At 41.4% G+C, this 23,123-nt stretch overlaps 1 protein-coding gene across 1 annotated transcript in view; it reads left to right on the top strand.

The window, feature by feature from the left end:
- erap1b (endoplasmic reticulum aminopeptidase 1b) overlaps positions 1–23,123 on the top strand; it is a 60,775-nt gene that overhangs the window by 2,419 nt on the left and 35,233 nt on the right. The window contains exons 2-9 of the mRNA XM_063068587.1: positions 452–1,121; positions 3,953–4,091; positions 9,449–9,583; positions 12,326–12,446; positions 13,729–13,883; positions 15,936–16,049; positions 17,880–18,011; positions 20,431–20,562. Of these exons, the coding sequence (XP_062924657.1) occupies positions 598–1,121; positions 3,953–4,091; positions 9,449–9,583; positions 12,326–12,446; positions 13,729–13,883; positions 15,936–16,049; positions 17,880–18,011; positions 20,431–20,562 (1,452 nt within the window). The 5' untranslated portion in view covers positions 452–597. The remainder of the gene's footprint in view (positions 1–451; positions 1,122–3,952; positions 4,092–9,448; positions 9,584–12,325; positions 12,447–13,728; positions 13,884–15,935; positions 16,050–17,879; positions 18,012–20,430; positions 20,563–23,123) is intronic.

The raw sequence follows: 23,123 nt of genomic DNA, 5'->3' as shown, positions 1-23,123 counted from the left end.
TTTTTTGCTCATATAACCTCAGCATTGCATGTGGTTTATGTAACAATTCTGTTCAAATCAGAGTTACATATATACAAAGAGATACAGATTAACTGTGATCTATTTAAAAGACTGGAAGATTCAAAGAGCTGCCATTATTACTGCTATCATTGTGACTACTATTCCTGCACCTAAATCGTACAAAAATTAATGCACAAAAGGCTGGAGGAACTCGGTAGGTCAGGCAGTATCTATGCAGAAGAATACAGAGTCGACCTCTTCATCAGGGTCTCGGCCTGAAATGTCGACTCTTTATTCCTTTCCATAGATTCTGAGTTCATCCAGCATTTTGTGTGTGTTACCCTAGATCTGAGGTATCTTCAGAATTTCTTGTGTTTATTAGTAACAAAGATATCCACAGATAAATGTAAGTACATAACATTTTTAATTTTTGTGTTTTTTTTTCGCATAGGACATTGCTATTTTCAGGATGTGTGAAGCTTTATTTACAAAAAGCCACTAAATGACCATTACAACGTAGCACTGCGTGAAAAGGAAAACAGTGAACTTCTTTTGAAAGACTTTGGAGGTGACGGTACCACTGTAACTGTCATCTAAATGGCAACTGCCAAGTCCCTGCAATTAATAGGACTTATCACAATTATAGTCCTTTCAGTTGTGGATGGCTTAAAACATGATCAGAATAGTGGGGAGGAGCCAGATTATCCCTTCACATCGAATGGGCAGAGATTCCCCTGGAACAGAATGAGATTACCTGACACCATTTTGCCCGTACATTATGAGCTGCTTATCCACCCAAATCTGACCACGCTGACCTTCTCTGCATCTGTCAGGATTGAAGTTTCCATTGGAATGGATACCAATTCTATCATCTTGCATAGCAAAAAGCTCGACATCATCAAGGCAACTATTGCTCTGTTGAGAGAGGGTGGATCAACTGAACCAGAAAGCAACCTACGGCTTTTGGAATATCTACCATATGACCAAATTGCCCTTCTGTCCAATGGAACCTTATACTCCGGAAATACATACCTGATTAATATTGACTACATTGGCAATCTTTCGGATAGCTACCATGGTTTTTACAAGGGCAGCTATAAAACACAAGATGGTGAATTAAGGTAAATTTCATGATTTAGTAAATAAACTGTATCTGAAACATCACGTAGTTGGTATAGATTGGTACTTGGTGGTGGGTATCAATATGATGGGCCTGTTTCTGTGCAGTAAAAGAGAGACTATAATCACTCTAAAGCAGGGGTTCCCAACCTTTTTAATGCCATGGAACCTTACCATTAACCAAGGGATCCATAGACCTCAGGTTGGGAACCCCAGCTCTAAAGTAATTAACAGTGCAACAACTTGGGAGTACAACTGTACAAGAGGACAGCTCTCCACATGCTGGAGTTACTGTCATAAGCCTTAATATCTTCTACCCTTTAATACACTAATTATGTCCTTCATAGATAGTTTTTTATTTATTGTTTTATACTTATCTGCTGACTGGCTGCATCACTGCCTGGTATGGGACTGTACCTCCCTTAATCACAGGACTCTGCAGAGAGTGGTGCGGACAGCCTAGCGCATCTGTAGTTGTGAAGGTTCCATGATTCAGGACACTTACAAGGACAGGTGTGTAAAAGGGGCCCGTGAGATCATTGGGGACCCAAGCCATCCCCACCACAATCTATTCCAGCCGCTACCATCCGGGAAGTGGTACCGCAGCATAAAAGCCAGGACCAACAGGCTCCGGGACAGCTTCTTCCACCAGGCCATCAGACTGATGAACTCACACTGATTTGAGTGTACTCACATTGACTGTTCTATTTATGAGAAATTATTATAAATTACTATGTTTGCACATTGCACATTTAGATGGAGACGTAACATAAAGATTTTTATTCCTCATGTATGTGAAGGATGTAAGAAATAAAGTCAATACAATTAATCACTGAAGTTTGTAGCTCACTTTCTTGAGCTCCTCAAGTCTTAGCTTCTGATGACATTTCTGCATTTTAACTCTATCTTTACTGACGTTGTTAACCCTACTTTATTCTCTCGTAGTTTCCTTCCTCCATACCAAACTGCTCTTGCCCCCCACCCCGTTTTCCCCCTTCTCTCCACCACAGCCTAACCATAAGAAAGCAACTATAGTCAAATTTTCCAGCTATCACCAACTCTTGATTATCTTTGTAAAGTGTTTGAATGTGCTTTTCCCTATTGTCTTTAACAGACTTGTGCTCTCCAATCTCAAGAAATCTGATATCCCTCTGGTTTTTAATTTATTGTTCCCTTAGTTTATTCTCCTTCTTTGTTCACTTCAAATGAACCTCAGAGTTTTACCCTTGATGCCAAACTCTTTGTCATTGTATTTCCTCTTCCCACTAACTCAGATTAGATTGCATATGTGCAGTATTGTTCTATGTATCGAGAGAATACATAAACGTCACCCAGCCTCTTTCACTGATTCCAGTTCTGTTGCTGCACTGTACTTTACAGTGGCTGTACATTAGATTCTACCTCAGAAACTTGGTTCCAATGACTGTAATCAAACTAAATCTCTCTTCACTACTGATAAACGTCCAGTCTATACCTTTATAATCCAGAAGTTCAACTTCTGTTATGTGCATTTAGATTCCCTAAACCTATTTCCCAGTGAGGAAAACTTAACTGCAATGTCTTTCTCTGTACACCCATCCATCTTTACAGATTCACAGGGAACAAGAGAATGTTTTTCTGATAGACTGTAAAATGTGTGAACCTGACCTTCCATTTTACCTTTACTCACTTGTATATTTGAATCATATACTGTCCAAGTGTAAAACAGCTCTGACTCAAGGATGGTATAGGTGGCGCCATGATAAGGTGCTTCTGGCTCTTGCTGACTCACTAGAGCGGGAGAGATGCAAGAAGAGGAAGGCTGGCACAGATTTGAGGAAGGCCATCACCTTCATCAAAGAGGGAGCCAGGCCTTTCGTAACCAAACAACCAAAGCCCAATCTGCTGCTAACGGCCAGGTCCTGGGAGATGAGGGTCAATGTGGGAAGGAGTTTGTAGTTCCCAGATGTGGTGCACACAACCCTATGCCCAGACATTGTACTGTGGTCAAATGAAGACAAGAAAATAATTCTAGTTGAGCTGACTGTGCCGTGGGAGGAGGGATGGGAAGAGGCCCACGAGAGAAAGGCCTTTGAAGTACCAGCCCTTAGTGCAGGAGTGTAAAGACAAGGGATGGCAGGCATGGTTGTTCCTTGTGGAGATCGGCTGTAGAGGTTTCCCAGCCAAATCAGCATGGCGGTTGTTGTCAGATCTGGGCCTGGACAAAAGGAGCAAAAAACAAGCAGCTCATAGGATGGGGGAAGAGGCAGAACAAGCCTCTTGTTGGAGTTGGAGTAGGCGAAAGGAGGGGAGCTGGAAGCCAGGAGCAGATGGGCAGTGATTTGGCCACCACTGCCAGCCCACCAACTGGAGAGTGTCGGGGTTAAGGGTCGAAACACTCTGTGAAGGGTGGGAACTACCTGATGACATCTATTCCCGGCTGAAGGCTATTGGTACTTTATAAAGTATCTGGAGAATGCACCCTAACAGGTGTATGTAACAAGTAAAGCACTTAAAATGTGAGAGTTCAATGGCAGTTTGCATACTTTCATTTGTTTTGAAAAATATTTGTAGACAAGTGCTTGACCAATTAAATTTTCATATAACTTCAATGTGATATTAATTTACCTCGTCTAATGACTATTCAAGTATAATGCGATCTGATCCTACTCAAAAGGAATGCTAAACATCTCAAAAATAAAACTGGTTGACCATGTTTCATCTCTTTAGTGGTAGAAAAAATAATTGTCTGTCGTGAGTAACTTGGTGTGTTTTGCCTTCAGGTTAACTAGCATCGTGTGCACGTAATATTCATAAGAGTGCCAACTGCCTCTCTTTCTTCTGTTTTATGCAGAGTGTTAGCTTCTACTCAGTTTGAACCTACTGCAGCGCGCATGGCCTTTCCATGCTTTGATGAGCCTGCCTTCAAAGCCAAATTTACAATCAAAATACAAAGGGAATCCAGACACATCGCTCTCTCCAACATGCCCATTGTATGTACATTTATTTTCACTTGTTCATTCTTTATTTCTTGACATTCTGGTTATATACGTCATCAGAAAGTTGTGTCTGAAATGTTAATCAGATTAGATTTTGATTTGTAGGAGATGGGGTTTTTGAGTTAGTGTGTCCAACTGTATATTTGAACAACACACATCAAAGTTGCTGATGAACAGAGCAGGCCAGGCAGCATCTCTAGGAAGAGGTACAGTCGACGTTTCAGGCCGAGACCCTTCGTCAGGACTAACTGAAGGAAGAGTGAGTAAGAGATTTGAAAGTTGGAGGGGGAGGGGGAGATCCAAAATGATAGGAGAAGACAGGAGGGGGAGGGATAGAGCCAAGAGCTGGACAGGTGATTGGCAAAGGGGATATGAGAGGATCATGGGACAGGAGGTCCGGGGAGAAAGACAAGAGGCGGGGGGGGATCCAGAGGATGGGCAAGAGGTATATTCAGAGGGACAGAGGGAGAAAAAGGAGAGTGAGAGAAAGAATGTGTGTATATAAATAAATAACGGATGGGGTACGAGGGAGAGGTGGGGCATTAGCGGAAGTTAGAGAAGTCGATGTTCATGCCATCAGGTTGGAGGCTACCCAGACGGAATATAAGGTGTTGTTCCTCCAACCTGAGTGTGGCTTCATCTTTACAGTAGAGGAGGCCGTGGATAGACATGTCAGAATGGGAATGGGATGTGGAATTAAAATGTGTGGCCACATTTTTTGAACATCGATTTCTCGAACTTCCGGAACCTACCCCGCACCCCCCCCCCACCACCACTTCACCATTCCCCCATTCCTGCTTCTCCCTGTCACCTTATCTCCTTACCTCCCTCTGGTGCTCCTTCCCCTTCCCTTTCTTCCCTGGTCTTCTGTCTCCTCCTATCAGATTCCCCCTTCTCCACCCTTTTATCTCTTTAACCAGTCAACTTCCCAGCTTCTCACTTCCCCTCCCCCCCCCAGTTTTGCCGATCATCTACCGCCTTGTACTCCTTCCTCCCCCCCCCCCAGATTCTCATTCTGACCTCTGCCCTGCCTTTCCAGTCCTGATGAAGGGTCTCAGCCCAAAACGTCGACTGTTTACTATTTTCCAGAGATGCTGCCTGGCCTGCTGAGTCCCTCCAGCATTTTGTGTGTGTTGCTTATTTCAGAATCAAGATTTATTCTCACTGACATGTTGTGAAATTTGTTGTTTTGTAATAACAGTGCAGTGGAATAAATAAAATAGACTATAAATTATAATAAATACCTCCTCGTCCTCCTCCTCCTCCTTGTCCTCCTCGTCCTCCTCCTCCTCCTTCTCATCATCATCTCCCCCCTCTCTTCCTTCTTCCCCCCCCCCATATTTATATTAATACCACTGGCATATGTTGTGAAAGGCTGCTAAATGGGAAGAACAAGATCAGAGCCATCAATTCATTTGCCCTACCAGACATCAGATACCCAGACGCAATAGTGTGCTGGCCAAGGAATGAACTGGAAGCCGCTGACCTCAAGTCCTGGAAACTACTAGCGACACATGGAGGATTCCACCCAAAGTCCAATGTGGAGTGACTGTACACCTACTGGAATAAAGGAGGACAGAGACTTTGAAGTGTCAAGACGACAGTCCTGGAAGAAATGCGAAACATCCACGAGTATGTCAGGAAGATGGCCCCCTAAGGACAACCTGCGAGGAGAATACCTCAGACAACAGGCAGGGGACATCGAAATGGAAGTGGGTGAAGCAGAGCCAGAAGACGAGATGCCTCGGCAGGATGGGCCCCTACACGGGATGTACCATCACCAGGTATCTGAGGTGGCTGCCATAAGGAAGTCTTATCAACGGCTGGAAGTGACAGCACAGGGGCGCTGCTCATGGCTGCACAAGGTCAGGGGCTGAGCACGAGTGTTAGAAGTAGGGGTCAATCACACCAGACAAGACCCAAGATGCAGACTGCACAAGGAATCTGCTGAAGCCATCCAGCACGTAGTAGCAAGATGGAAGATGCAGACAGGGACAGCATATGCTGAATGGTACAACCAGGTTGCACGAATTGTGTACAAGAATGTCTGTGATTGAATTGGATACCCCCAAGTCCAAATGGGAAACACCCAAAAGGGTGATGGAGAATGACAGAGCTGAGATCCTGTGGGACTTCCAAATACAGACTGATGAGCAGGTACTGGCCAACCAGCCAGACATAGTAATACTGGATAAGGAACAGAAGAAAGCAATAGTAATAGATGTGGCAATCCAGAATGACGTAACATCAGGAAGAAAGGATATGAGAAGCTCGAAACACCAGGGCTTGAAAGAGCAGATAAAAAGGACTTTGGAAGGTTAAAGCCAGAGTAATCCTGGTGGTGACAGGAGCACTTGGAGTTGTGACACCTGGACTGGGAGGGTGGCTCCAACAAATCCCCAGAACAATATCTGAGATCTCGGTCCAGAAAAGCACATTGTTAGGAACAGCAAAGATACTGCATGCTGAACCCGCAAGCTCCCAGGCCTCTGGTAGAGGACCTGACATTGAAGAAAAAAATAACTATAGAATATAAAAGCACTTGGACTTTATAAAGCACTGGTGAGGCTTCACTTGGAGTTTTGTGAGCAGTTTTGGGCCCCTTAGAAAGGGTGTGCTGAAGCTAAAGTGGATTCAAAGGAGCTTCATGAAAATTATTCCAGGATTTAATAGATTGTTACATGAAGAGTGTTTGATGGATCTGGGCCTGTATTCACTGGAATTCAGAAGAATGAGGGGTAACCTCATTGAAAATTATTGAACGGTGAAAGGCTTTGATAGAGTGGATGTGGAGAGGATCCACATCCACTCTATTATGGTGGGAGAGTCTAAGACCAGAGGACACAGCCTCAGAATGGGGGGGGGGCATGCTTTTAAAATGGAGATGAGGAGGGATTTCTTTAGCCAGAGAGTGGTGAATCTGTGGAATTCTTTGCTGCAGGCATCTGTGAAGGTCAAGTCTTCATGTATATTTAAGGCAGAGATAGATTCTTGATTGGTCAAGGCATGAAGGGATATCGGGAGAAGGCAGGAGATTGGGGCTGACAGAAAAATTGGATTAGCCATGATGAAATGGTGAAATAGACTCAATGGGCTAGATAGCCTAATTTTGCTCCTATAACTTATGGTCTTATGGAGTATGTATGTATTTGTAATGAGCTAGTGTTCATGGGTTCATAGTTCATTCAGAAATCTGATGATGGTGAGGAAGAAGCTGTACCTAAAATGTTGTGTATGTGTCTTCAGGTTCCTGTTCCTGTTCCTGTTCCTGTTCCTGTTCCTAATCTCTGATGGTAGTAATGAACCTGGGTGGTGTGGGTCCTTAGCAATGAATGCCAGCTTTTTGAGGCATTCTGTTTTGAAGATGTCCTTGATGCTAAGGGAGGGTGGGCTAGTTTCCATGGTGGAGCTGGCTGATTTTACAACCTTCTGCAACTTTTTTTCTTATCCTGTGCATTGACCCCATCATACCAGGCAGTGATGCAACCAGTTAGAATGTTCTCCATAGTAAATCTGTAGGAACTTGCTAGTCATTGGTGACATCCTAAATCTCCTCAGACTTCTAATGTAATATATCTGCTGGTGTAACTGCATCAATATCTTGGAACTAGGACAGATCTTCAGAGATGTTGACACTCGGGAACTTGAAAAGGCTCACCCTTTCCATTGCTGGCCCCAATGAAAGCAAAGCTCCTAGAATGAAGACACAAGAGATTTTGCAGATGCTAGAAATCTTGAGCATACAAAATGCTGGAGAAACTCTGCAAGTTAGTCTGCATGTATGGTAGGGTCTCTCTAGATACTGCATGAGTTGCTGAGTTCCTCCAGCATTTTGTGTGTGAAAGCTCCAACACACATCGGTGCTCAGAATATTATGATGGAATTTCATCCCTGGTCACGTTACTAGCCGTGCAATGTAGCTGCTCGTCTTGAGTGACATCTGTTGTGGACATTTTGGGTCGAAACCTTGGAATAGAATGCTGTCCAAACATCAGCAATTCCTTTCAGTATTGCTGTGTGCTTGGATCATAGGGCTACCTACTTATACAGCCTTAAAGTGATATCCAACAATGGAACACATCTTAGAGATAAGTAGTTCTTCATTAATTAACAGATCGATTTGAATCTCATGGATGAGAGGGATTTGGATTTTCAAGAGTGAATCATGGCGTTGATTTGGGAATGTGATATTTGAGGCTGGACAAAATGCCAAGTGTGGTGGTAGAGTCAGATACAATTCGGACATTTATGAGACATTTAGATAGGCACCAGGATGAAAGAAAAAAATGGATAGCTATGTAGGAGGGAAGGATTGGACTGATCTTATACAATCAGCACAACATCGAGGGCTTACAGGTCTGTTCTGTAGTTTTTTATGTTCTGTGTAAGCAAGCCACTGATGTTAAATACCAATAGTTATGGTATTTATTTCCCTAAGCATTCGGAAAGATTCACAGTCTTGAATTCCAAAAGGTAAATATTAATTAGAACATTAGAGTAAACATTTCCAACTGCATTGATTTGTTATGCCAAAGGCCATAATATTTTCTGAATGATCTTTTAACTATTATCATGTAAATGATTGGCTTTCATGAAATAAGCTGTAACAATTGCAACAAAATATAATAATCATTGTCTTTAGCCTGAAGTTTATAACAACTACCTGTGAATCCCTCCGTGCAAAATGAAAAATTATGATATGTCATATGCTTTCTTCTATAACAATGCAGATAGTTTGAAGAGATTTGTCATGTCAACAAATACACTCAAAAACTTATATAGTTGTACCGTTGGGAGCATTCTGACAGGTTGCATCACTGTCTGGTCTGGAGGGGCTACTGCACAGGACCGAAAGAAGCTGCAGAAGGTTGTAAATCTAATCAGCTCCATCTTGGGTACTAGCCTACAAAGTACCCAGGACATCTTCAGGGAGTGATGTCTCAGAAAGGCAGCGTCCATTATTTAGGACCTCCAGCACCCAGGGTATGCCCTTTTCTCACTGTTACCATGAGGTAGGAGATACAGAAGCCTGAAGGTACACACTCAGCGATTCAGGAACAGCTTCTTCCCCTCTGCCATCCGATTCTTAAATGGACATTGAAGATTTGGACACTACCTCACTTCTTTAATATACAGTATTTCTGTTTTTGCACATTTAAAAAAATCTATTCAATATACATAATTGATTTACTTGTTTATTTATTATTATGTTTTATATAATTATTATTATTATATTTTTTCTCTCTCTGCTAGATTATGTATTGCATTGAACTGCTGCTGCTAAGTTAACAAATTTTATGTCACATGCCGGTGATAATAAACCTGATTCTGATTTATTATGTATTGTTTAGGTAAACTCGGTTAAATTAGCTGATGGACTCATTGAGGATCAGTTTGATACAAGTGTAAAGATGAGTACATACCTAGTGGCCTTCATTGTGGCGGACTTTAAATGCATCATGAAAGAGAACAAGCGTGGAATTAAGGTGAGTTAACATTTTTTTCATCAATGTACAAAAGTATCAGTCATTAGGTCTTTATGAGATTCTGCTCATTTTTTGCATATGCACAAATCATTAGAAAGTTACCTCTATAGCTAACAACTAATTCTAATTCCATAAAATTGAGAGCATGTTGTCCCTAAAGATTACTTAGTAATCTTTGTTCTATAAAATAAAAACCGAGCTCGTGACTTTAGAAGTTCATGTATTTGAGGATGTGGGGTAGAAATCCCTCTTTCATTGCCGGTTCTGTTGCATACCCATTGTATACCTTTCCTAGCCTTTGCCTTCATCAGGGGCGACTGAAGTTGATCTACCATGGCCGCTTGACCCATGAGACAAAGATTATTATCTGCGTTCTTATGCTGAATTTGAAATTTCATTTTTACTTCCTCTTTTCCAATGGTCAAACAATAGGAAAAATATATTTGTGTTTCTTTTGGTAGTTGTTTGCTTTTCTCTACAATGCAGGTTAGCTCAAATTCCAATTAGGCTGTATTTAACAGGGAGGGGGTGCGGAGGCTGATATCAAGTTAAACTTTATTGTCATCTGACTGTACATATCCAGAACCAAATGAAACAATGCTCCTCTGTACCACGGTGCGTCCAGACAATATATATCATATATCACACACAGCACATAAAGCAAAATATTATACTGTAAGTAAGTTAATATAATATAATTCAAAATGCATGTTGTAAAACACAGCATAGGTAAACAGTACAGCAAGCAGCTCGCTGACCTAGTGATGGGATCTCGGTGACGGCAGGGTATTCATTAGTTTCACAGCCTGAGAGGAGAGGCTGTTACCCAGTCTGGTAGTCCTAGTCCTGATGCTTCTGGGCCTCCTTCCTGACAGTAGTGGGTCAAAGAGATTGTGAGATGGGTGGTAGGGATCCTGAACAATGCTCTGGGCCCTTCATCTACAACATTCCTGGTAAATGTCACAAATAGAGGTGAGGGAGACCCTGATGATGTTCTTCGTGGTTTTATTGTCCTCTGTAGGGTTTTGAATTGAATTGACTTTATTTATAAAATACTTACAAAGCTTTAATGCCCATTTAAAGTTATATTTAATTTGATGTTAAGGCCAGACCTCAGAACCAAATCTTGCCTAGTTTTGCTACGTAATGGCAAGTCACTTGAGGGAATTTTGATACAATCACTGGTGCAGTTTGGTAATTATAGTACTTCCAGGCATTTGTGCTATTGCCCTGAGCAATAGGTTGCAACTATGTCTCTGCCAAAGGTGCTGAGGTTCTTAAGAGCTGAGACTTGCTTGAATGCTGAAAGAGTTTAACTTTTTCAGAAATGTTTTGAGTGCTCCATGATTCTCCTAAGATATGCTTTCCCTTGGCGGGAAGGTAAATCAGTTTCCATACAATTCCAAGAATTGAACTTACCCATTGTATTTATCCAGCTAATCCAGTTAATTTTCTGGTCAGTAGTAACCTCCAAATACTAACACCTGCTACCACTCAGACCAATTCCTCCAACCACCTCCTTCCCCATTATTCTACTCCAAGGACCATGTTGAAGGCTGAGCTTTTGACAGTGATATTTCCAGTGAAATATCAGTTCTTCCATTTGGAAAACCATGATCAGGATTGCCTGCCACTTTTCTTTCCCCACAAATGTGAGTTGCTGCTTAGGCTTGAAAATTGCTCAGTTCCTGTACTTGGGCACCAGCTGTTTCATTAAGGAATTAAGGTTCAACAGCTACTAAACATCAGTAAGCATCCTTGCCCTTGACCTTATGATAGAAAGAAAATCAATAATGAAGTAGTTGAAGACCTGGAACACTGCCCTGACAAAATCCAGTGTTGTCCTCGGTCTGAAACGTTGGCCCCAAGAATCACCACTGTCATCCTATCCTGCTTGTACCCGTACATTATGGAGTTTGTTCCCAACTCCTAGCAATGACAACTAGATTTCTTGATGCTATACAAGAAATTGCAGCTTTACGTCGGGAGTAGCCAACTCGTTTTGAATCAGGAATTCATTCCTCTGACCATATTTGAGGTAAGGCTGCAATGAAGTCTGCAGTCAAGGTGTTCATTGGGAATTGAGTGCTGTACTGTTCAGATAATCCTGCTGGAAAATTTTAAACTCCTGACTTGAAAGAGAAGCATAAAAGGAAGTTGAGTGGCCTGAGCTGCTAATTCTACATGGTTAGAACAGTCTGGACTAAAAGTGCACAGCTACATAGATGTTCAAAGTGCAAAGTAAATTTATTATCGAAGTACATACTGTATGTATATGTCACCATATACAACCCTGAGATTAATTCCATTTTCCTGTAGCCATACTCAATAAATCCATAACAGAATAATAACTATAACAGAATCATGAAAGACTGCACCAACTTGAGTGTTTAATCAGTGTGCAAAAGACACAACTGTGTAGATACCAAAAGAAAGAAATAATAGTAGTAAGTATATATATAAGCAATAAATATCGAGAACATGAGATGAAGAATGCTTAAAAGTGAGATGTTTTATAGATTATTCCTAATGATCTGGCAAAAGACAAGCTCAGTTGACTTTTTGAGGGGACCAGTCACAGTGTTTCAAGTTTATCCCTCAGTACAAAAGCCCCTTCCTTGGGTTATTTTGTCAGATAGAACGCGCCATAACATTGCAAGCTGATTAGGTGATATAGGTAATGCTGATCTAATATTCACCCCAGGTTTGTGAAGAACTATGTTTTATTTTTCTCATTGCTAGGTCTCAGTGTGCTCGGTTCCAGACAAGATCAACCAGACTTCATTTGCACTAGAAGCAGCTGTGAAACTCTTAGACTTCTATGAAGATTACTTTACTATTCCCTACCCGCTGCCGAAACAAGGTATTGAACTGATGAATATTTCATTTTATTTAGTTTATGGTCTGTTCAGAATTGAAGCGTATGGTTTGTTACCTTGAGACAAAGACTTGAAGATAAAAATAACTTTTGCCGTAATTTCTTTTGATATTACACTCTGGAGTTATCAGTGAACTTGGCTGTCTTTTACTCTGTGCCCTCTTCCAGCTCATTGATGTAAATTATAGATAATTGTAGGCCAATAAGGTAGTCAACTAGTGGGATCTTTACAGCTCAAAAAAGACTCATTTATTCCAATTCTGTATCTTATGTATAAATTCAGTTCCTATGAATACACTTCCTCTAGTTCTATGAGCATACCTAATAACTTAGGAGAGTGAACTCGATGGGCTGAATGGCCTAATTCTGCTCCTATGTCTTTTGAGTACTTATCTTGTATGCTAGCTTTTCATATGGCACCTTGTGGAAGCCTTCTGAAATCAATATACACTAGATCTACAGGTTCCCCTTTATCGATTCTGCTTGTCACATCCTCAAAGCATCCATTATGAAGGACCCTCACAATCCAGAACATGTCTTTGCATTATTATTACCATCAGTGAAGAGGTACAGGAGCCTGAAGATGCACACTCAATGTTTTAGGAACAGCTTCTCCCCCTCTGCCATCACATTTCTGTACAGTCCATGAATACTACCTCGTTATTCTGCCTTATTTTTGCACTATTTATATTTTCTTATTGTAACTTATAGTAATTTTTAATGTACTTCTGTACTTTTCACTGTACTTCTGCAAAACAGCACATTTCATGACTATATCAGTGATAATAAACTTGATTCTGATTCTGAAAGAGCAAACAAATTTGTCAAACGTTAATAAAATCATGGTGATTTGCTTTTTTTGCATTAAGCTTCACTCAGTGCTAGCTATTTCTTCCTTGATTACAGACTTTGGTCTCTTGCCAGTAACAAATGTTAAACTAACAGACCTATAGTCACCTCCTTTTTGTCTTCCTCCTTCTTGCACAAAAGAGTCTCATCTTGTGCCTGTCCAATCTGCTGTTCTATGCTTGTCCTAGCTTGTGCTCAGCTACTCTTGCAATGATTCCAAACATTGGCCCCACTGTCTCTGTAGCCACTTCAGGCCATGGTTTTTGTTCCCATTACAAATTACTTTGCATTGCAAAACTTGGTTGTAAGTGGGAAAGGAGAAAAATAACACAATCCAGCTAGAGGTGGAATATATCTATCAAATCTGCTGCCTTTGGCTGTCTGTGTCTACCATATTGTTGCTGGGATTTCCCTACAGATTTGGCAGCAATCCCTGACTTTCAGTCTGGGGCTATGGAGAACTGGGGCTTAACAACCTACAGAGAAACAGCCCTGCTTTATAACCCTGGAACCTCCTCGGCCTCTGAGAAACTCTGGATCACCATGGTTATAGCACACGAGCTGGCTCATCAGGTAATGAATGAGAGAAGTTAACAGTTTTCAACTTTGGAACATCAATACGCCCCAGGATAAGCTGGCGTTGGATACGCTAGCTGTACCTGGAAGTGGCAGGGAAATGGTTACTTTTACAAAAAGGTACTCATAAAAGGTTATGCATGCAGTCCATCTTGTACTACAAGTTCAAGAGTTAGATTAGATTAGATTTAGAGAGATTCTTATAAGATTATCTTTATTTGTCACATGTACATACATCAATACATATAGAGAACTATGTCATTTTGTGTTTCTGACCAACGCAGTGTGCAGGGGCAACCCAAAAGTATCACTTGGCTTCTAGCTGCAACACAGCATGCCCAGAACTTACTAACCATAACCTCTGCAACACTCTGCAAACATCTGATGCACCCTAGACTTTTTATATGGTTTCGGATGGTATGGCCTCCACGGAGCCCTGATCTCAACACCATCGAGCTTGTCTAGGATAACTTAGAGGGACAGAAGCAAGCAAGACCCCCGAAGTCTGCAAAAGAACTGAGACAAGTTCTCCAAGATGCTTGGAGCAACCTACCACCAATTTTCTTATAAAACTGTATGACAGTGTACCTAAGGGAAATGATGCAGTTTTAAAAGCAAAAGGTGGTCCCACCAAATATTGTTTTGATTTAGTTTTCTTTGCTGTTTACTGCTCTTTATAGTGATTTTTTGATATTTATAAACTTTTCATTTCATTATTTTTGAAAGTGTCCTCACTTTAAGAAATTATTTTAACATGTGCACAGTACTGGACCCCTTTGGAAGGTGGGATAATACTGGAGCACTGAGGAAACCCACATGGGCACGAGGAGAACACCACACACCCCTGACAAACAGTGGTGGTAATTGAACCCTAAACCTCTGATTGGTCACTGGCAATGTAGAGAGTTTTGCTAATCACTACACTACCATTCTGCTTTCAGTCCTTGCCCTACAATCGCAGGGATACCAAATTGACTGACCTCCTTCTATGCTTTAAATTTCTATGGCACAGGGAACGCTGAAGCAGCTGGTACCCAGTAGAATTTTCCTATTCACATTTCTCCACACGGCTGGGGGGTTAGGATCTGTTGTGCAGTGCCCTACAGAGCTCAGTGAAGACTTCCTCTCCCTTGTGTCCCCTCTGGCTAGTTACCTCCGTTAACCTTGATCTCTGCCAAGGGATTACAAGGCCGTCTTCTGTCATTTTTTAAGAATTCTTGCTGCAATGGCGTGATCTTTCCAACACCTGATATCACTCTCAATGGCAGAAACTTGCCACCTGTGAGTAACATAACTTGGCCAAGGAAAATTTCTTAGTGTTGTAGCTGTTGGCATAGTGCAGTAGAGTAGTAGTTAGTGCAACTGCTGTACCGTGGCGAGCACAGATTGGGTTCAATTCCTGCAGCTGCCTTTCAGGTGGGTTGTATGTTCTCCCTGTGATCATGTGTGCTCCAGTTTCCTCCCACATTCCAAAGACACATGGTTAGGATTAGGGCTAGTGAGTTTGGGTATGCTGGGTCACCAGAACTGTGGTGACGCTTGCTGGGCAGTCCCCAGCATAACCTTTGCTGATCTGATTTGATGCATATGATGCATCGCGCTGTATTTTTTGATGCTTTGATGCACATGTGACAGATAAAGTTCATCTAATTCCTAGGAACGTTTTGATAGAAGCCCATCAAACTACCATATGTTACCTACAAAAGGATGGAGAGTTTAGCAATTTTGTGTGTTCTCATCCTCTTTCTCCATACTTTGGCTCTTGGAAATAAAAGATCTGTCCTTGGACTTCTGCTATTGCTGCTCCTGATTGGATATGAAAAAACTCATTATTCAGTGAGGGAAATGAAATTTGATTCACCATTACAAGACATAATGTAGCCGTGCTGTAACGCACAGTTAAAATATTTTCCATGCCAGATATGTTGGGGGGGTGCGGGATGGCATAAAAGGTGTCAGTGTCTATGTTTGCTGTTATGATGGTGTTAAAATACTCTCTGTATAGACAATACTTGTTCCATCTAATGCTTGAACAAATATTCCATTTAGTGGTTTGGCAACTTGGTGACCATGGAGTGGTGGAATGATCTGTGGCTGAATGAAGGATTTGCCAAATTTATGGAATACGTCTCCGTTAACATCACATTCCCGGAGCTGCAAGTTGTATGTATTCAAACCTGTCCTTGAATAAGCTATTCCGAATAGTTTGATAAGAATTGTTATAATGCAGCCATTAATTCTGTGCATGTATTGGGATTTTCAGCAATGCTTTGTACTGGCGTTCCTGCACTCAGCTCAGCTTATAGAACATAGAACAGTGTAGTACAGCACAGGTCCTTTGGCCCACGCTGTCTTGTGCCGATCTCTTAACGTACTCCAAGATCAATCTAATGCTTTCCTCCCACATAGTCCTCCATTTTTCTTTCATCCTTGTACCTATCTAAGAATATCTTAAATGTCCCTAAACTACCTGCCTCCACCACCACCAATCCCAGCACTGCGTTCCATGCAGTTACCACTCTGTAAAAAAACAAACTACCTCGGACATTCCTCTGAAACTTTCCTCCAATCACCCCTAAAGTTATGCCCTCTTGTATTAGCCATTGTTCCTCTGGGGGAAAGTCTCTGACTGTCCACTCTATCTCGTCCTCTTATCATTTTATATAGCTCTATCCAGTCACTTCTCATCCTCTTTTGCTCCAAAGAGAAAATCCTTAGCTTACTCAACCTTTCCTCATAAGACATGATCCAGGTGGCATCCTGGTAAATCTCCTCTGCACCCTCTCTAAAGCTTCCACATCCTTCCTATAATGAGGTGACCAGAACCGGACACAGTATTCTTAGTTTAGCCTAATCAGTTTTATAGAGCTTCAACATTATCTCACAGGTCTTGAACTCAATCCCCTGACTAATGAAGGTCACCGTGCCCTATGCCTTCTTAACCACCCTATCAACTTGCGCGGCAACTTTGAGAGTTCTATGAATGTGGATCCGTGAGATCCCTCTGTTCGAGATTGAATTCCATCTGCCACTTCTCAGCACTGTCAGTGTTGTGTTGTAGCCTACGACCAGCTTCTACACTATCAATAGTGCCACCAACCCTGATGTTATCTGCACCAGTCTGAAGAAACTGGCTCAGCCATTCATTTTACTTGAGGCTTGAGAAATTCAATAGCCCACAAGACGTGTGAAATACACTGTATTATCACTACTGATGCTGGAGTGTTCACTCTCAAATTTAAGGTGTTCCAATGTGTCAGTCTGACAGACTGTTTCAAACTTGCCATTTATGGTTAATGTAAAGTTGTTAGTATTCACATGGAACAAAGAAGTTGAGAGGTTACTTTGCTACTTCTCTGCCTGTAGCTGCTCACTGGTGGCTTTAAAAAGGAGCCAAGACTGCAAACATGAAGCAAAATTAGAATAAAAAGTAAACACCCAAAGCAGATTCAAGCTACAAATCTGGTGAGTAAACCTTTGACCATCAGGCTCTTGAACCAGTGGGGATAACTTCACTCAACTTCACTTGACCCATCATTGAGATGCTCCCACAACTAATGGACTCACCTTCAAGGACTCTTCATCTCATATTCTCGATATTTAATGCTTATTTATTTATTATTATTGTTTCTTCTTTTCGTAAATGAACAGTTTGTTGTCTTTTGCCCACTGGTTAAACGCACAAGTTGGACAGTCTTTCAGTGATTGCTATAGTTATTGGATATTGCCTGATGCCTCTGGGTTTGAACTCGCTGGCATTGAGACGGATGGAGGGGAGGATGTGGACCGTCTGATGCCTCTGGGTCTGTACTCACTGGAGTTGAGACTGATGGGGAGGGGGAGGTGGGGGCGGGAGAGTCCTCATTGAAACCTAATGAATATTGAAACACTCATGAGTTACTCATGAGTTGAACAGTACTGGAAAGACTTTTATATGTCAACTGTAAATGTGTGATTCCAGGACTAAAGTCAAAATGCTTTTGTTTTTCACAGAAAGAGTTCTTCTTGGACAAGTTTTTCAGTGCCATGGAAGTGGATGCCTTGAGTTCTTCACATCCGGTGTCAACTCAGGTGGAAAGTCCCACGCAGATCCTGGAGATGTTTGATGAGGTCTCTTATGAAAAGGTAAATAGAAATTAAGTAAATTGCAATGACTTTAAAATGCCAAAGCAAAAAAAGAAATAAATTGCACAACTCATATTTGTAGCAGAGGAAACTACTAATCTGTTGTCTAACATGTGGGATGACTTGCTGAAAGGTTCAACTGGTATTGAAAAGAAATCGAGGTTCACGTTTGTTTATTGTCATGTGTCAGTATGCGAGTATAAAGGAGAACAAAATGATTATTACTCTCGATCGGATGCAGCATAAAAACACACAAAATATAAAAGCAATGCTATTAAGCACAATATACAAGTAACTGTTGAGAGTGTGTGCGTGTGTGTGCGTGCGTGTGTGCGTGCGTGTGTGTGTGCGTATTACTGTGCCAAAGTCTTTGACGCATATACATAACTGGTGTGCCTTAAGCTTTGCACAGCACTGTAGTAATTTTATGTACTGCACTGTACTGCTGCCGCAAAAAAAAACATAAATTTCATGACATATGTGAGTGAAAATAAACCTGATTCTGATATGCGTCTCTTTTGTGGACTGAAAGTGGGAAGGGGGCAAGGAGAGGGGAATCATGGTTGGGAAAAGGGGAAGGGAAAGGGGGAGGGGGAGGGGAAGGAGCGGGAAGCACGAGAGACATTCTTTAATGATCAATAAACCAATTGTTTGTAATGAAATGACCTTGCCAGGTGTCTCAGGGTTGGGTGTGTCTGCAGCTGTGCCGTCCATTGGCCCTGGCACTCCTTCTCTGTCCCACACCCCTCCTGCTGAGTTCCACTGTCGCCATTCCCTGCATCCTTTGCTCCTACCAGACTTACAAGCTCACTCTCCGCTCCATGTTGACAAGATAGTGTGTCACTTCAAGTCATATTTCATCATAGCTGCACAACCTGTTTTTTCAATTTGTGCTGTTGACTCAAACTTACCTTGGACAACAATTACACAATGTTCCGTGACTATCACAGATACATTCCTAAAATTGGAACACAGAAACTTAACTAATTTAGGCACATTGTGGACAGAAGGCGCCAATTAGTATACCGAACAGCAGAATTCATGTGCCTAAGACTTTTGCATGGCTCCTTATATATGTGTGTGTGTGTATATATATATATATATATATATATATATATATATATATATATATATGTATGTGTATACTTATCTAAGACATAGGAACAGAATTAGACAGTTGGGTTCATCGACTACTCCACCATTTGATCATGGCTGATTTATTTTTCCTCTCAACCCCATTCTATTGCCTTCTCCCCATAATCTTTGATGCCCTGACTAATCAAGAACCTTTCAAACTCCGCTTTAAGTATACGCAATGATTTGGCCTCCTCATCCACCTGTGACTATGAACTGCACAGATTCACCACCCTCTGGCTAAAAGAATTTCTCAAAATCCCTGTTCTAAATGGATGTCCCTCTAGTCCTAGACTCACCCACTACAGGAAACATCCTACCAACATCCACTCCTAGACCTTTCAATATACAACATATTTTGATAAAACCCTCCCTCATTCCTCTAAACTCCAGCAAGTACAGGCCCAGAACCATCAAACACTCCTCATATGAAAATGTTTGTATTCCCAGAATCAATCTTGTGAACCTCCTCCAGACCCTCTCCAGTACCAGCATGTCTCTTCTTAGATACGGGGGCCAAAACTCCTCACATCACTCCAAGTGTAGTGTGACTGATGCCTTTTAAAGCCTCATCTCTTGTATTCTAGTCTTCTTGAAATGAATGCTAACATTACATTTGCCTTCCTTATGGCAGCAGTAGAGTGTAATACATAAAAATTATAAATTGCAATAACAAATAAATATTAAATTGCTAGTGCAAAAAGAGAGCAAATGAGGTGGTTCATTGTCCAATCAGAGATTAGTTTATATATACAGATTGAATGTACGTAAGGTGGCACAAGGTGTTGGTGGTGGGCAATGGTGGGTTGGGTTAATGCGTAGAAGGGTTGATCAGCCCGACAGCTCGGGGGAAGCGACTCTTTTTAAGTCTAGTGGTCCTGGCGTGGATGCTACATTGCCTCTTCCCTGATGGGAGTCCATAAGCTGGGTAGGCTAGCAGAAGGAAGGCGTGCTTTACACCTCCTTTGGTAGAGACGTATCTCCACCCCGCCACCCACAAGGATCAGTAACACTGTTGAAAGATGCAGTTTGCTGTAAATATTCTTGCATTGTAGATATTGTTTTCTCAGTATAAAATTTATCTTGTGCTATCAAAGTTCTATTGGCATCATCTGCCAACTCAATAACATTACAAGTGAATGTCCCAAGTACGAAACTGGTCTGCTGTTGCCAGTACATCTTCTGTTGGGTGTTTCCCCCGTATGCTTTTCTATTGTCTTTGCATATTTGGCACATTTAAGGCTAATTGTCTTCCCTGTCATATTTTTTCTATTTTAAACTATAGGGAGCCTGCATTCTGAACATGCTGATGGACTATCTGACAGAAGATGTTTTTAAAGCTGGCACGATCAGCTACCTCCAACGCCACAGCTATGCAAATGCAAAGAATGAGGATTTATGGAATAGTTTGACTAATGTAAGCTGAACTATTTACATTTACAACGTCGGTTCTTTAAGGAAGCTCCTGGAGAGTTATTGTCCATGTAAACATGTTTATGCCAGTAACCTTTTCTATAACCCGACTGGTTAATAAATTTTTTTTTCATCTGTGCTCGTGCATTTAAGGATCAAGGAGCAACTTTATTTGCCATATACATTTACATGTATTAGGAATTTGCTGTGGTGTGTTGGTGCGACATGCAACAAAAATCGCGTTCAGTAATTATAAAAAATTAAGAATTAAGTACAAAATAATGTTAGAAGTTAAAGCACAGATATGAAATACAATGTGCATAAATACCATGGACCTGGGATATTTACTAGTAACAAGTGAGTAACAGCTAAATTTGTTTAAGTGCGTAAAATATATCAGCACACCTTTATTCTTGTACATTCACTTTAATACGTTGCATCACAAGGCTTGAGTCATTTCTCGTAAACTTTGTTTCTCGTAGATCATCCAGTTTTTAACTAGGTGCCCGGATTAAAGGAGCCATCATGAGATGACTAGCTTTTTGTTTTTTTTTCTTTCTTCTCAAGAAAATTGTTAGAATTTGCATTTGTTAGCCTTTCTTTGCACGTTGTCGGGCAATACGGAAAGCTAATCTATGAATGTTAAAATAGTATTACAGCTACCTCCATTACATAGACTGTAATCAGATGCAGAATAACTTCTTCACGTTCTGCTTTAATCTTAATTACTGAAGAACAAGCTCGTTATATCAGTGAGATCCTCTTGCTGTATCCCTCATTTGGCTGGGTTTGGCCATATTGTGAAAGACTATAAGGAAAGATTGAACATAGAAGATTGAGAAGAGATTTGATAGAGATATACAAAATTATCAGGGGTCTAGATAGGGTAAGTGCAAGCAGGCTTTTTCCACTGAGATTAGGTGGGGCTACGGCCAGAGGACATGGGTTAAGGGCGAAAGGTGAAAAGTTTAAGGGGAACATGAGAGGAAACATCTTCACTCAGAGGGTCATGAGAGTGTGGAACCAGCTTCCAGTGCAAGTGATGCCTGCAAGCTCAATTTCAATGTTTAAGCAAAGTTTGGATAGGTACATGGATGGTCAGGGTATGGTCCTGGGGCAGGTCAATGGGAGTAGGCAGTTTAAACAGTTTCAGCATGGACTAGATGGGTTGAAGGGCCTTTTTCTGTGCTGTGCTTTTCTATGACTCTATTGCTGATTTAATGTCAATTTATCGTGGGTATAGAGTTTTGAGCATGCATTCCTTGCACTGAGTTAGGATGTAGCAGACTTATTCTGCGTTGTACCTTAACTAATGGGATGCTTTAAGTTCATTCCAGGATGCCTGAAACCCATTTCTTGGTGATGAAAGGCTGCATGACTAATGTCATTGCACAACTGCCCCAAACAAAATCGAATGTTTAAATTAAGCTTTTAAGTCGCTTTTTAAAAGTGGTGACAATCACAAGAGGCGAAACTTAAGCTTTGAATTATTGTGAGTGACTAAAGTAATTTCTCGCAGTATGAACGTAGCATGGAAGAGTGTGTGTAAAGTTAATGATCCTGAAAGGCACTAGAGCTTTAAAGATCTTGGTGGTAGATCGTGTGGTCAGAGGTAGGCACAAGAAGATGCCTGCAGGAGCTATGTCGCAACGAGAAGTGGGGGAACACTGCGGTGAGGAGGGAAGCCCAGGGTGCAGGCCCTTGTGGGTTGGCCGAGGTGCAGATCTTGGTGGCAGTAGCAAATATTCAAATGGGAGATTTGAAGTAGAGAAGTTGACGCAGTGTTTATTTTTTTCAAGTGAAGATATAAATCTCTGTCATTATTAGTAACGGCACAGAGGCTTATATCAGGATGACATGGTTGAATACCCTGGACTTTTATTTATTTGCTTGGGACTTGCAAATATTTACTTTCTCTCAGAAGATTATTTATTTATTGGGGTACAGCGCACAATAGACCCCTCTGGTCCTTCAAGCTGCACCATCCAGAACTCACGACTTAACCCGAGCCTAATCACAGGACAATTTACAATGACCAATTATCCTACCAACTGGTACATCTTTGGAGTGTGGGAGGAAACTGGATCACTGGAAAGAAACACTCATGGTCACAGGAGAAAGTACAAACTCCTTACAGACATTAGACTCGTGTGAATCCACCATACATTTATATACTAGCAATTGGAATTGCTAGTATATTGGAACAGTACTTGCATGCTGTTCATACAGATCAAATCTTTACACAGCGCTTTGAGGTAGTATGGGGTAAGCAATAAAAACGCAGAATAAAGTGTAACAACTACAGAGAAAGTGCAGTGCAGCTGGACAATAATGTGTGAGACCACAATGAGATCGATTGTGAGGTCAAGATTAGCGGTGGACATGGCCAAACCATGCCAAACTGATTTGGTCACTGTTGATTTCCACTGACCCAACCATGAATCTGAAGAGTGGGTAGATGGTGGTGAGATGGAAGTAGAAGATGATAGAATACGTGACTAATGCCACAGAGTTATGCGGCGTTTTGAAAGAGAGCAGAGAAACAGAGGAAGTTGGAGGCAGTAG

Source organism: Mobula hypostoma, chromosome 16 (assembly GCF_963921235.1).
Source record: "Mobula hypostoma chromosome 16, sMobHyp1.1, whole genome shotgun sequence".
Lineage (NCBI taxonomy): Eukaryota > Metazoa > Chordata > Chondrichthyes > Myliobatiformes > Myliobatidae > Mobula > Mobula hypostoma.
Note: the sequence above shows the minus strand (reverse complement) of the source record. Positions and strands in the feature narration are given on the sequence as shown.